This window comes from Strix uralensis, chromosome 1 (genome assembly GCF_047716275.1).
Source record: "Strix uralensis isolate ZFMK-TIS-50842 chromosome 1, bStrUra1, whole genome shotgun sequence".
NCBI classification, from domain to species: domain Eukaryota; kingdom Metazoa; phylum Chordata; class Aves; order Strigiformes; family Strigidae; genus Strix; species Strix uralensis.
The window spans coordinates 121180494-121196362 of NC_133972.1; the positions used below are offsets into that span (position 1 = coordinate 121180494).

General features: G+C 37.1%; 1 protein-coding gene across 1 annotated transcript in view; it reads right to left on the minus strand.

Annotated features, from left to right (window-relative positions):
- SMCHD1 (structural maintenance of chromosomes flexible hinge domain containing 1) overlaps positions 1-15869 on the minus strand; it is an 89418-nt gene that overhangs the window by 18370 nt on the left and 55179 nt on the right. Inside the window, exons 28-34 of the mRNA XM_074878940.1 lie at positions 14862-14980; positions 13980-14147; positions 12664-12789; positions 8301-8380; positions 6623-6780; positions 2553-2668; positions 2038-2099 (exon numbers count right to left, since the gene is read on the minus strand). Coding sequence (XP_074735041.1) covers positions 2038-2099; positions 2553-2668; positions 6623-6780; positions 8301-8380; positions 12664-12789; positions 13980-14147; positions 14862-14980 — 829 coding nt within the window. The remainder of the gene's footprint in view (positions 1-2037; positions 2100-2552; positions 2669-6622; positions 6781-8300; positions 8381-12663; positions 12790-13979; positions 14148-14861; positions 14981-15869) is intronic.

Consider the following 15869-nt stretch of genomic DNA (forward strand, 5'->3'; position numbering starts at 1 on the left):
TTGAAAGTAGCATCTGCCTTGTTGGGATACATTAAAAAACTGAGTTGTAAATAATCTGCTAAGAATCTTGTGGCTGAACACCATCTAATCAGACATATGCTTTAGAAAATAATCAAACTGCAAAACTCTTATGAAAGTTGTAAGACTGCGTAATAGCATCCATGTTACTGACCAGTGTTAAATAGATGAAAATAATCTGTGACTGTGCCAAGGACAGGAAAACTTGAGAGAAACTGGGTGGTAGACAATGATGCCACAGGCAGCAATGAGTAATATGTACTTTCCTACAAGGGCTGCTAATGGCTAGTCTCTGCTGTCTATTCTTTCAAATTTTTCAAAAAGGCTGGCAGTTTTAATTCTGGACATTTGTGGACAACTAGTAAACTACAGGTACCAATGTCAAGATTTTCATAATTTCCATATGCAACTCTATGTAGGTTAGCTTATATCACACTGACCACTATAGTGCTTTTCACAGGAGAACGTTTATTAGCATGACTACACATTGGCACATTTATTCTAGTTTTCTTTTTCTGGAGGTACAAATATATGATGCAGAGTGCCTTGTTTTGATAATGTTTTAGGGTGTTCTTAACTATACCTGTAACTAAGAATTTGTAAAAATGGCCAAGGTCATAGAAATGCACCTCATACTTAGTGCAAGTCTGCAGTGATCCTTGGTTTCTCGAGAATTTCATTCCATAACCTTGGACTGGCCACACAGAAAGCTCTGCTCTGTTAAAGCAAAACTGCACCCTTATTTGGGAGTCTTCTTTTGCTATAGCTGCCAAATTCAGCCTTAGAAGGCTTTGGAACTGTGAGTGCCTTCAAGGTAAAGACAGATCTTGGTAATGATACAAAAAGCCATCCTTAAATAGCTTTTTGAATTAGTTGTAATCTCTTAAATGAAAAAGCCTTCATATACAAATATATTACATTGCTGTACACCATCTGAGAAGCTACAAAGACTGAATAAACCAGGGTCCTATCAACTGCCTTTCCAGATTAATAGTTTCTTGGCTGGATATGACTAAGGAAATTACAGATGGAGGTGTATTTGCATTGCATATCAGGCTGGGTCAGAACCCAGGATTTGAGCCTCAGCTCCCCAGGGGAAAAAAAGTAACACACAGAAAGCACATAGATTCCCAAGGATTACAGATTGGATGCCTGGCTTCCTGAATTCTATTACACGCCTTGAAAGGGAGAAGAGCCACAGCTGAGAGGCAAGTTCAGAAACTTCCTATCACCTCCTGAAGTGCTGCCACTCAGATGTTCCTGGAATCCTGACACAGCTGAGCTGCTGCACCCTCTGTTGCTCTGATGCAGGAACCACGACCAGCTGGGTAACAGTGGTATCTGCTGCATTAAGGTGATCCTAAAATCTGCTTTCTAAAAGCAGAAGGAAAGACTCTTTCTAGAAGGCAAGAGCTTGAATCAGCAGCCAGTACCACAACTATTTAACTGATCCCACAGTGTGACTGCCAGGAATAGATGTAGAAAATATGTGGCAGTCAGGCAGCAGCTTACAATGAGCTCTAGTTGTGCTGCCTGTCATCTAAGACACCATCTCTGAATAAGTAACCCAAGGAAAGACCACTAAACTGACAGGGCCAAGGCCATGGATCAGGATTAACACACAGCTACAGAAAGCATTAAATCAGAGTTAAGTCTACTTTGTCCAGCTTGCAATTCTACAGCAGCTGAATGTAACATTGAAGAGAATTAAGGAACATTACTAGACAAGTAACAAGCAGATGACGTAGTTCCTTCACTGCTAGTGTTTCTCATCATGTATTCTAATATATTATCTTAAGACTCTTCTCTACTCTCAGATAAAACAAATGTCAAATGTATCTAGAGAAGAATTCAATCCTCATGCCCATTGCTTTTTGCTAATACCTTTTACCATTTCGTAGCACTGCATCATACTAATTCTATTGTTATTATCAAAACCTAAAACTCTTGCTTCTATTTCAAACTATGTATTTTGTACAGTAAGTTGCATCAGTAGTTACAGAATAAATGCTGCTATACCTGAAGTAGAAGAAGCCATCTTCCTTGTCATCCTTCACTTTACTACAGCTAAATGTTGTAACCTGAAAAAAAAGATGCAAAAAATTTAATGCAATATACAGAAAGTTAAGTACCTTGCTTGTAATATGCTATCAAGTCTTAATGATTTGCAGGACTGATAGCATACAGTAATTCAATGAGATCAACTACAATTTAGATGCTAGTTTCATCTTTTTAATTCTTGGAGTCTTTGATCTGCAAAATTCAGGGTGGCAACTTTTAACAGTCTCCCAGCTCTACCTTCTGCAGAGCAGTAGCATTTTTGTCCTTATTATAGTCTTGACATTTGAACAGTCTGACAATTTGTAACAGGACAGATATCGATAAACAAATATGACTGATACGTAATACTTGCTATTTAAAATCTAGAAGAGGATATTGATTTGAATTAAATGTAGAAAAGTTTCTACTACAAATATGTTTGTCCTATGCTGACATTTTGATACCCATTTTAAAAACACATTTTGATGACTTACATCAATTGGTGTCCTAGTTCCGCTGCTCTGTGCTTCCCACATTTTCATAGAAATCCGTGCTGGATTAATATTTTTAATAATGTTGTCATCTTCAGAAAGAACACTAACCATAAAATCTGTAGAATGAAAGACAATATTTTTTCAAGATTATTTTTATTCAGAATTAAGACCAAACTTCATGAAATTCTGTGCCTCCCTCATACCTAGAAGAAAAACACAAAACTCGTATTCCAAACAGAACCCAAACAACAAAAAATTCAAAATCAGACATGGAAAACCTTCTCTCCCTAGCGCTGTAAATTAGACCAGGTAACAATCCTTAGAAAAAAATCCCATCTATTTTATCCAATGACTGCTTTAAAAAACTCCCTCAAATTTCAAGTCTGCCTTTCCCAGATTATCATCCTTATCAAAATAGAAAGCCAGGTTTCTTTTTGCTCTCAGGAAAGAACAATCATTAGCTAGTTAAGTAGCTTATTTCTTCCTTCAAGGACAGGAAATTCAGATCTCCCTCTTTCTTCACAAGTGCTTTAGCCGGTGAACTACTGGATAGAAAGCCACAGTAGTTGTAAAGAGCCTGTACCAACACCACTACTGTTTTCCCTATCTATCAGCCACACTGTAATAAAAAGGAGGACTCAGGCTATGAATCTGAAGTTGAGTTTGGCTGCTTCTTACAGACTAATACCACATACTTAAATCTGTTAGAAGTAGGATATAGAGACATGTTTCACTCTTCCATTTGCTGTTGACTGGTTCTGCAGTCATAATACTTGGCATTTTATATACCGACCTGAAAAATTTAGCTTTTCCTGTATATTCCATAGAAAGTTTAGTGGTCTGAAGGAAGTGGAATCCAAACTAGAACAAAGTTACCCTTTGACTTGAAGATGTGAACTAAGCACTTTGACACTATGGTTACAGGTGGATTTCATGCATGTAATTGAAGCTGTGCTGCTCACGTAGAACAGAATTTTGCACTTTAAGGAAGGACTGTGCTTTGATGTGTATGAAAAAGTAAGGCATGATTTCCTCCAAGATTACAGTGCCTGCCCTCAGGTGTACCCGAGTTCACCAGTAAATCCAATAATTAGGATGTTAATTACGATTTTAATATCTAATTATTATCAACATTTAATGTCATATATACTATGTTACCTCCTCAAGAAGCTGTTTAATTCTCTTCGTCTCTCAAAACCTGCTTGATTTATACTACACACCACATTTGAAAAAGGACTATTTGGCACAGAGGTTGGAGCTAGATGATCTTTACAGGTCCCTTCCAACCCAAACCACTCTGTGATTCTATGATTTTATAGTATGCTTCCTCTAGGCAAAACTAAAATACCTTGTGAATTTAGTCAAATTCATAACACTGTATGGAGTATTTGAAAGAACAAAAACTTCTTTCCATAAAAATGTTGTCTCATCAAGTTATGCTACTATAATTGTTATCTTCGAATATGCACCTTCCTTGGTCAAAAAACAAGCCCTCACAGCACAGACCTCGTATTTGTGTGAGATATTCTGCTTCTCAACTCCTAGTACTACAAATAAATCCTTTTTGTCATAAATTTTGAATAGATGTTTCATTTATTTCAAACGGGCTTGGGATACTACAAATGGATTTGTATGAAGCACATTTTCTGATTTTTTTGGTCACTTTTGAGAGATGTTTATCATCTGGGAATCCAGAAGTATTTACAAAGGAGTACAGAGAATAGGTGGGAAAAATTCAGATGCTTGTGCTGAAATCACACTGTGAAACAGCAACAGAACTGAAAACACTCCTTTGATACACAGTTTTTTGGTTTTAAGTCCACCTAAAGGCAAGGGAAAGACTGAAGTATAGGAAGGACAGTGTCTTGTAACAGCTTATTTTGTTTAAGGAACTTGGCAAAAGCTCTCTAAGAAACCAAGTACTCTGTATCAGCAGGATCACTCACATTCACACAGTTGTCAACTCCTTCAAACATAATAGCAAGGCACCACTTTCCCATACAAAAGTCAGCCTCCAACCTGCTCCCATTTCTACATTTATCCATGTACCGACTTAATTACATTCACAGAATCGTCTAGGTTGGAAAGGACCTTGAAGATCATCTAGTGCAACCATTAACCTAACACTGACGGTTCCCAACTACACCATATCCCTCAGCGCTATGTTGACCCTACTCTTAAACACCTCCAGGGATGGGGACTCCACAACCTCCCTGGGCAGCCCATTCCAATGCCCAACAACCCGTTCTGTAAAGAAATGCTTCCTAATATCCAGTCTAAACCTTCCCTGGAGCAACGTGAGGCCATTACCTCTTCTCCTATCACTTGTTACTTGGTTAAAGAGACTCATCCCCAGCTCTCTGCAACCTCCTTTCAGGTAGCTGTAGAGGGCGATGAGGTCTCCCCTCAGCCTCCTCTTCTCCAGACTAAACAACCCCAGTTCCCTCAGCCGCTCCTCGTACGACATGTGCTCCAGACCCTTCACCAGCTTCGTTGCCCTTCTCTGGACACGCTCGAGTAATTCAATGTCCTTTTTGTAGTGAGGGGCCCAAAACTGAACACAGTAATCGAGGTGCGGCCTCACCAGTGCCGAGTACAGGGGTAAGATCACTTCCCTGTCCCTGCTGGCCACGCTATTTCTGATTCAAGCCAGGATGCCATTGGCCTTTATATTCCTTCCAACAACACTTTATATTCCTTCCAACAACTGCCCAATACTGAAAGCATATCCACTGATCAGAAGTCTCCCTGACTTCTCCTGAAACTTTTTGAAAACTGCATCAGATTTGCCACCTTAATTTATTCCTTTCAAACAAAAGCCAAATTAATAGGATTAGCATATCAGAATTAGTAACTTTGCAATTTCGTGTCTAAATTAATTTATAATTTTTAAGTGAATACCATCCAGTATAGGAAATTTGTTAGTATTTACTTTATCAAATAGGTCTAAAAGTCATCTACTGAAGATTCAAATGTGATTTTTTTTTTCCTAATACCAAGGATGGGATTAAATGGGAAAAAATAAATTAAGTTTGGAAACTACCTTACTCTCCCTTCACAGGTACCACTGACAAAACATAGCAGATTTCCCAAGTCTCAAATGGTTTTTGTTTTTCAATTCCACTAAATTGTTGCTGAAGTCTTTTTCTGCCTATCTTAATATGGTACTTGCTTTCTATTTAACTTTTTGAGACAGGATTTCAGCTTTCTGAAGAATATCTTTGTATCATGGTTTCATAGTGCAAATTGTGTTACTGCAAATTAAACAGGAGAATTTTCTGGGAGATGGGCTAGTAAATTTGTATCCTTCACTGGAAAATTCAAGAACCGTATCTCCCATGGTTATCATAAAGAAGACCTATTTCCTGAATTAATATAGGTCTCTTATTCTTGCTACAGTTTCCTTATAGGAAAAAGCAGAGGTTTAAAATTCTGTTTTGCTTTTACTAAAAGATGTTTCCTCATGGTTATAACTTGCTCTTCTTTATCTGTTTTCCTTATTGTGAATACTACTGGGATATAAAACATAAGACAGGATTTTTTCTTTTATGACTTGGCAGCCTTAGAAAACAAAGATCATCCTTTTGTGACAGAATACAGCAAGAGAGAAGAAAATTTTGTACTGTCACTCACATACTTCTGATCAATTTCTGGTTCCTCTTGGCTCACAGTTGGCCTATATAGCTACCTCCTTTGTTATTACGCCACAGAAAATGAGACGAGGGAAAACACACATGAACTAGCTCAGATCATCTTTTGGAAAGATCAAAAACTGAAAAACAGTATTTCACTAAGGACAGTGAAGAGATTCCGTAGTTTTACCATTTATAGACAGATAAAGCAAATAATTTCGAACAAATAAATAAAAGTGAAATGCTTTTGAAAGACGATGTACATATCTTTTCTCTCCAAATGTTAGAGGCATCTCTGATATGGCTGTTACAAAGAACTGAGACAAAACAGACAAAAAAAAAGTAAGAAAATACACCAGAAGAATAATCAAAATAGTTTTTCATAGGTTTACAAAGCTCCTGAGTGATTGGTTTCTACCAAAGAATCCTTATACTTACCAGGGAAGGTACCTCCTGCTGGAAAAGAAGCATTTTTGTCATATTTAACATTCAAGCAGACAGGTTTCTCAGGATCAGGCAGGACATTTAATGTGATTATAGGACAATCTAATGTGGTCTTGCCGTGTGAGGCCTTAAGCTGTAAAGTGTGTTCTCCCCTGAAATATATAGAAATTGCAGAAACTGTTATAACAGATCTCTTCTGAAAAGACAATTTTCAACAGACTTCAAATCTGAATCATGTACATGAAGGCATGAACAAAAAAAATTAAAAGTTATCAGTAGTAAAGGAAAGAAAAAAATTGGAAGTGTTAATGCAAAGTTAGACAAGGAAAATAATAAGTTTAAGATATTAGCCTATTAAATTTAATTTTGCTTTATTATTTCATTAGTTTGATCATGTTTCATTGCCTGTCTGTAAGACACTAGCATCTACAGCTTCAAGTTGCAGAAGACAGTAAGGTGGAAAGCAAACACAGCTCATTGAAATGCTGTCTGAGGAGCATTCTGCTTTGACAGTTTCCAAAGAGTGAATCTGTGTACAACTCACATCTAGCAAAGTGCACTGCAAGTATATAATGACTTCGTTGCTGTAGAATAAGTCGTTTTCTTTACTGTATTAAAAAACTTAAAATTCAAGATTTTAAACAGAACTGGGAATATGGTATTTAACTGCATAAAGGCTGTTCTCCCCAGCCAGTTCTGATTATGCTATAAATAGTATGATGTTATTACTGAGCACACCTGTTTCTAGCCTCCAATAATACATTGATAACTAATATTCATCATCCTTCTACCAAGATGCAGGCATTATAAATACACGGAGCACCATCAATAACATTTAAAATAGATTTTCTTCCACATGCAAAATAGTACTACGGGTCAAATCCTGCAGATATGAATGCAAAAATATTAACTGCAATGAAATAGTTCAGAAGTTTAAGATCAAGCACTTACGGCTAGCTTCTAAGCTACCTAATGCCAACTTAGTCTTGCAAGAAAAGCTCAGGGATACAGGGAGTGAGCAGCAGAACTGTGAACCTGAGTAGGATATAGAAATAATGGATTTGAAAAGTCAGATGGGACATGAGAGCGTAAGAGGAGCCAGGGTGACTGACATGAAGAAGCAGGAGCCATAGGACACACATCTGCAGGAAATGAGACTTCATTAACTGTACTGCAAATAAGAATAAATAAATATATTTTAAATTCTTTTGGACACTTTACCTGATCCTTTAAAACAATGGCTAACACCCAGAGGAAGTGGGGTTTCAACACTCCTAAAATGTGTTCCTACTTTGAAAGCAAAGTGTCTGGATCTGGTCACCAAAGGCTGTACATTTCAGATATTTTAAGTGGTTTATGACATCGTGTGCACCATGCATAGGTGAACCATTATAAACTGGGTTTTACCATGACCAGAAAAAACAGGACTCAGAAAATTAGAGTAGCAGCTTCTCAAAAGACCAAAAGAAGCAGGTATTGAATTTTATTTAGTTAAGCACTTAATTTCTAAAAGCTCAGTATCTGGTCTTCCACAGGCATATAAATAATAAATTTTTGACCTTAGCTCTAGATTAATTCTTGGTAAGTACTTTATGAAATGCGCAGCTTAAATACATCTAGCAAGCGACATTTCAGAATTCACTTTTTTTTCCATATAGTTTTCACTACTTACCTAGGTGCATGAATACTAATAACTCCCAGGTTAGCCCTACCATTTTCATCTGTTTTATGTTGCTGGTTTGAAGGAACAATCTGTCAAAAAAAAAATTTTTTATTCTTTCAATGACACAGAAGTAGTATCAAGTCTTAGAATAAAATGTATATCTCATGTGACTGCATACTGTCTTTCCATTTGAGCAACAGCTTTGTATTTTTGCATGCTAAATTAGGGAAAGATACATGGTTATGAATACAATATTAAGGTTTCAGAATTATCTCTGCCAGTTTTTGAAGATAATCACTTTATCTGAACTAGGATATTTTTGTTTATTAATATGTTCAAATATTTTATTAATGTTATTTCTTTAACTGCTACTGACTCTATCATGTCATCCATAGCACAAGTTAATCTGAGTATATTTTCAGATTCTAAAACCTTCCACAAACTATTTATTTCCTTTTACAGTCTTTCTCCAGTCTGAACAAAGATTCCTGGGTAGCAAAAATTAAAGAATGGTACAACTGGAGTAAAAACAACTAAAACATCTGTGTGTCTCTTCCCCTTCCCCCATTCTAGTCCCACTGCCAGAAATGTAAGAATGCTAGATAACCAAGAGAAAAGTGTCATGACAAGTGATGAAGTACAGTACCTTATTTATCAGACTTAATGACAAACAAGAACTAACCTCTGTAGCGTAAGAAATGGCATTTAATCAAACGTTAATAACAACTTCTTGTCAGTGTTGTTTTAGGATAACAACACAAATACCTTATACATCTCTCATTTACTGAGCACATTAATTAGGCCTGATTCTAAGTCCTTTGACGCCAATGGAAATTCTACTACTTACTTAAAGGAATTCTCACTGAATCCTGTTGTTAGAAAATAACTCCCCTTTAACTCACCAGTGTTCTTCAAGGTGTGTTTTCTATATGCACCCTGTCTTTGCGCACTTAATTCCCTGGCACTGAAAGGGAAATCTTATGACTGGCACTACCATTAAGTCATACTTGCCTTCACACATTAAATGGCAGAGAAGCTATCACTTCATTTTCCTTATCAACTACAACTTTTTGAACCTATGGACTACAGTGTAGCAGATGGAGAATGACTATCCTCTCATGGAAACAGGTGTGAATCTTAAATGCTAATGCACTCTCGAAGTATGCAGAAGCTATTTCTTCTGCAAATTTGTGTGCATGCTGCCTTAGACTTACCTATGAAATATCTTGTCAATGTATCAAAAAGAACTTTAAATAGTTGCTTTAAAGTTTGGAGGAGAGCAAAGGAAGTCATGGATACATTCTGAGTTCTGTAATAAATTCCTCTCTAACTAGGGAAATCAACTTTTTCATTGATGATATAACACAACAATGGGGTGCAAATGTTTGTCATTATCTGAATAGTGTTTGGCATTAAAATACTTTCCCTTTGCTATTTCAGCACAAATTCAGAAGACTAAGTGTCTAGTGTCCACTTCAGAAAAACAATGTTTTTGGAAAACTTGAAGTGGGCAATCTTCCAAAATTACTTTCTTTCCCAAATGTCTTGTCAGTAAGTTAAAAGAATGAAACTACTTTAGGGAAAAAAAAATTGTGAAAGTTCATTCATAATGAATCAGCTATGGGAGCATGAATTTATCCTACCACATCACTAGAGAAAAGCAATGGCAGAAAAATGTGTGTTTAATGGTTCAAATGGAAGGCAGCGTTGTAAAGATATACTAAGAAAATTGCCAGACATTTCATAAAGTCTTTGGAAGAGTATATTCAATTCAACAAAATAAGTCTGTATTTGCAATTACTGTACATCACAGAATGAAAAGATTTTTAGCTTTTACAGGAACCAGTGCTTTGTGCATTTCCACTACTGAGCTGCACATAAGAGTTCAGAGTGTTTCTGTTCAGCCATGCTCATTTAGTTTTGGACCTGTAAGATAACGGAGTACAGGAAATGCATGCTGCAACCGCAGAATATCAGGCTTAGGAGACTTAGAGGATGGGAAGTGAAATATAGACAGATAGTTTATCTGAGAATTTCAGTTCCGAGAAGCTCATCATTTCCTTTGGGAGACTGTGCATACAACCTATTTGAAATGTCAAGGCAAGACAGTTCTCTAAAGAGGTTCTCCAAGACACTCATGAATACTGATCTGATGTATGTTCAGCCAATATGCAGTTGGTTGCTCTGCTAATGTATGAAAGTAACTCTTAGAAATGGCACCGGTGTTAAGCTCCATCAGCGCACACTGTAATAAACACATTATAACAATGATCCACCTTGGCTTTCAGAAGACTTTCTCGTGGACACATAGCACTTGGATAAAGAGCATGCAGAGTTTCTAAAACATGCTGCTGCTCCTCCCTGGAGGAAGGCATAGTATCTGAAAAGACACAGCATGCCACCACAACATCTCTTTGATCAGGTGGCACAACCACAGTGTTACTGTCAAGATTGTATGCTCTCTCAAAAACTTAAGTGGAAGCCCCAAAGAGCTGCAGCTGCCCTCACAAAGGTGTGAGAGATGAGAAACCAGGCCTGTGAGAAACTAAGGAAAACAGCCTGAGAAAGCAAAAGTTGAGGCTGATCAAAGAAATGCCTCAAACACTCGCAAGACAAAACTATGAGTCACAGGGTGGATAGTGTGGAGGTTGAAGCTGATAAGGCTGCCCGAATAACACAAGATGCAGCTGGAGGAGGGAGCCCTGTGAAGACAGGACGGCTCTGCTCTGGTGCACCTGGACAAACTTCAAGGGCCATCTGTCCGGTGAATGACCTTTGCTTCATTATCCACAAAATGCATATTAAAGTTAACACCCCTCAATATGCTAACGAGGGCTAACATGATCATGCTAATTACATCATCCCATGAAATACCTTACCCCTCCCCGTACATGGGATACGTAGGTATGTGGGTCGACCTAGGGGATGGACCCAAGGAAAGTGTGTATAAATCAAGAATGGGGGCCTGCAGAGTGCAGTGAAGCGAAGAAGACGGATGCCAGTGAAAAAGACGGATGCCTCCTGTGCCTCCTGGAACCCTCGTTGGTGGGATCAGCGCAGAAACCCAGACTGGTGATCTGTGTTTCCCCATTCCCTCTATCTCCCTCTTTCCCTTTCCCATTAAGAAATGCAAGGCATATTATATTGCTTGCCACAACTTGCTATATACTTAGCCAACTATCGTGTGTTCAATTAGTACATTGTGAGTAGTTAATAAATGTTTAGACTGGAGACTTGTTGTCTGCTCCATTGGGGATCTGCAAATCTGAGTCACTTGTCTCCCTCGTCTGAGCGGGACGTGACAAAAGGCAGTAGTTGAGGCAAAGAAAAAAAATCCCAAACTGTGAGGCAGGCTTCTATGGCAAGAGATTCAGAAGAGAAATGTTCAAGATATAAAGACAGTAAAAATAAGTAATAGTAGCATAGCTAAACTGGGGGAAAGGTCAGGCTGTGGCAGTTCTTGAGGGGCAAGCAAAATAAAGTTCTTGGCTGCTGTGTGTTCTGAGAGAACTGAGGGATACAAATGCATGGCAAGCAGGAACAAAAAGGGAACAAAACCAGCCCTGCATGAAAAAAAATGTCATGTTCAGAGGTGGATGAATATATCCTGTATTGATAATGTACACATTCAATATAACAGTCGCTGCACTGACAGTGAGGAACATTTCACAGTTTGACTCTTCCTTTTTTCCAATAACAAGAACAAAAAATTTAATGAATGGGGTATTCTGTCAAACTCCTTTCTTCCTACAGACCAATGTGCAGACCATCTGAAACTCATGGAAAGGACAGTAACTGCTTAAATTTGGGTTAGATTTGCATCCTCATTGTTTTAATTTGGTTTATACTGCCAATGCTTTTCTCAGGGATAATCAAACAGGGAGCAAACCTGCTGACTAACCTTATATACAGACCGTAAGTCATACATTCAGGAACCACAACCAAAGAACCACAGGTAAAAGTGATTTGGTTGCCAGTTTGGACCATATAATCATCCTCCTCATTATTATTATTATTATTATTCAGTAAAATACCTCAGATAAAAGTGTGGAATGGGGTGGAGTGGTATGCATGCAGAATTTGGAAAAAGGTTCAGTAGAAGATCCAGAATATATACTGATTACACTTGGACAATATACTATGGGAATTTTGTTATATTTGTGATTGTTATAATGAAAGGGAGTTGAGCAATCTGTCCTGGGAACTGTTTACATTACTCATTAACACTACTATTATATGAGATTAATTATTCTTTTGTGCCCTTACAATATTTTATTCATGTTTCCAAAAACGTCTTGAAAATTAAGAAGATAATGTAGACATGACAACAAAAATTTGTGTTAAACAAAGTTCACATAAGGCCTATGCTTACCTTTAAGTTGTTACCCTTTGTAAGGCTGATTTTGACATTAGGTTCAGGAGATGGATTTCCCCACTGATCACACAGCTGAACAATAAGGGGCTTCTGCAATTCTCTACCATTAATCACTGCAACAGGCTGGAAGAGATACAAACGCATTATACTATTCTGTTCTAGGTATATCAGACTTCCATGGTAGGTCAGGAGTCCCCAGAGCAATACTGTCTACCTTTTCCATACTACTTGTCTTCCATAACAGCTAGACCATGACAGAATTGTAAAACTCCAGGAAGATAATTCTAGAGTTTTCCTATTTACAATCTCTTGTAATTATAAAATACACCACTTGGATTGAATCACATGGGTTACTTGTGTTGATGTGACTAAAAGGAGGGACGTGTTTCTGAAGAGGCTTATCAAACAGTTTCCTTGTTGTAGAAAGAGCAAATGGCCTAAAACTTTTATGTTCTGATACACCTTGACAGCCTTCTAGAGAGTAAAAATAGTAGTGATACTCTCTGAACCTTTTGTTTCACTTTTTTCTTCAATAACTTCCTTATCCATTTTTCCAATGCCAATCTTTATGCCTGTTCTCTACTCAGAGACCCAATTTTCTTTTACCATTTGAATAGCCAAAGTAAACATTGAAAAATGATTTAAAAAAAGCCAGCAAATAAATGGATAGTACCAAAAATATCCATCCTTTTCATTTGATACAAGTACTGTATACCCTTCCCCACTTTCTGACCGTAAACACTTGCAAACTTAAGTAAATTTGGGACTACCTTCCTACATCCTGAACATCAAAAAAACCCAATAACAGATAAAGGAGAGATGAGCCATTAAGGACAGTATCTTTGGCAAACTGCAGTGGAAGATGGGTGTTAGGATCCAGCCTACAGAAAAATTGCTACACCAAAAAAAAGAAAAATACATCATCCGTTGAAGTTCAAATGGAATACAATAAACAGTTTAAGAGATATTAAGGAATACAGTATTGTAAATACACGTGACTGAGATTATTCCCAAGTAAGTTCACTTTCAAAAAACTGATGTAGTTAGCTATTGTATGAAAAACGATTCACATATACAGTCCCATTTAAAACACATCTGTATCATTAGACAGATTGCAAAATACTTGTTTTGCTTGTGTTATGCTGTCCTGTATAGAATAAAAAACGTCTCTAGAGCTGTCATATTCTGACAATTTTTAGAAGTATCAATATTAAGAAATCAGGGTTTTCAACTTTGCATCCTGTGCTCCAAAATAAAGACCTTCTGACTAGTGACCCCATTGTTTTTTTCCAAACCAAAACTGTTCAACTTACCTTTTCTAACTCTGGCCAATCCACAAACTGCAATTTAGCAGGGGATCCTGCAGTTAAGTTTACTCTGAGAAAGTCAGAAAATTCACGCCAAGCAAAGCACAATTCTTTGCTACCAAGTAAACAAGGTTTAAACCGAATACCTTTTACTCTCATTGTTAGAGTACTTTCCTATTAAGAAATAAAAAGAAGATTTTATCAAGAACAAATAAAGGGAAGTATCATTTATTCATTTTTTTTCAATACAGTATTTTAACATTTATGCCTGTTAGACACTATTTGCTGTTTTTATTGTGAGACAGTGGACTAAAAATTAAACTACTATTACTTTTGTTAAATTAAATGGACTGCTTGTGTAAGAAGCGATCAATTTCAAATTCAAGCATTTCTAGAGAACCTGATTTTCAGCATATAAGAGTCATGTACAACTTAGTTATATCCAATATATTTTAAAAGGTATAGAACACATTTTAAATTAAACTATGGCAGACAATATCATTAGTCCCTTCTACAGAATTCTTCAAAAGATCATAAAATCAACTGTACCACCATAAACAAACACAGAAGAAAACCCTAAAAAGAAGTTAGAAGATATAGAACAATGGACTGGAAACAAAGCAAACCTGACTCAAGCATGAAGTGAACCGGCCCCCATATTGTATAGCTGCAGCAGTAATAAGGTTTTTAACAGATGCTGCTGTATTCCTTAGAACAGGATCATATGATTTTAATGCTTTAAGTCTCTATCTTTTCACAGCTTACCAACTAGTGTTTAATTTGACTACCTTTCTACAGTTTTGGTTCAATTCTGTGTGACAGAATTAAGACAATTACCACACAAAGGCCATAGAGAAATAAACTATATGACATCTTATAAATTTATACCTGCCAAGTTATTTTCAAATTTGATTTATCAAGTCCAGGCCCAGAAACTCCTAGGGAATTTACACATGCAGATGTTACTGTCTGAACCTGATTTCCATACTGATCTGTAATCATTACATCTGTCAAAAAAAAAAATGATGATGATTAAAATGATTATTAAGATGATTACCTCAGCAGCTGCTTTAATGAAACATTATACAACATACACACAATATAGAGAAAATTTACGAGTATCACTGAATCACAGAGTGCCTGAAGTTGGAAGGGACCTCTGGAGGTCACCTGGTCCAATCTCCGTGCTCAGGCAGGGCCACCCAGAGCCAGTTGCCCAGGAATGTGTCCAGATGGCTTTTGAGTATCTCCAAGGATGGAGAGTCCACAACCTCTCTGGGCAACCTGTGCCAGTGCTGGGTCACCCTCACAGGGAAACAGTGTTCCCTGATGTTCAGAGGGAACCTCTTGTGTTTGAGGTTGTGCCCAGTGCCTCTGGTCCTGTCACTGAGCACCACTGAAAAGAACCTGGCTCTGTCCTCTTTGCACACTTCCTTCACGTTTGTATACATTGATAAGATCCCCCTATCTTGTGGGTATCAAAAGGTTATTAAATTAAAAAAAAGTATCTGTATAGTCATATCACATATTTGTGCTTCCCACTTTTTCTGAATAAAAAGATTATTTCTTGGTATGAAGTTAAAAGGAAAAAAAAAAAATCTTAAAACTGAAAGCTGTTTTTCAACCTGTTAGTTTGTTCTATGTTCTTTTCTTCACTCACACACAAGTTTTTAATGTCCCAAAATAATATAAGAATTTTTTATTTCTTACTATGCCATGAGGCAACTGCATACAGAAACCAAAGGAGAATGAGAAGACTGATCTCTAACATGCCTTCTTCTTAGGTTAAAGTTAACCTTAAAATGTTTCACTTTTAAGTTTGTGCCTTTGAAATAGTCTGAATGCCGTTATGCCCTGTAAGATTTCAGAACACATGAACTAAACAAAAATTTATGA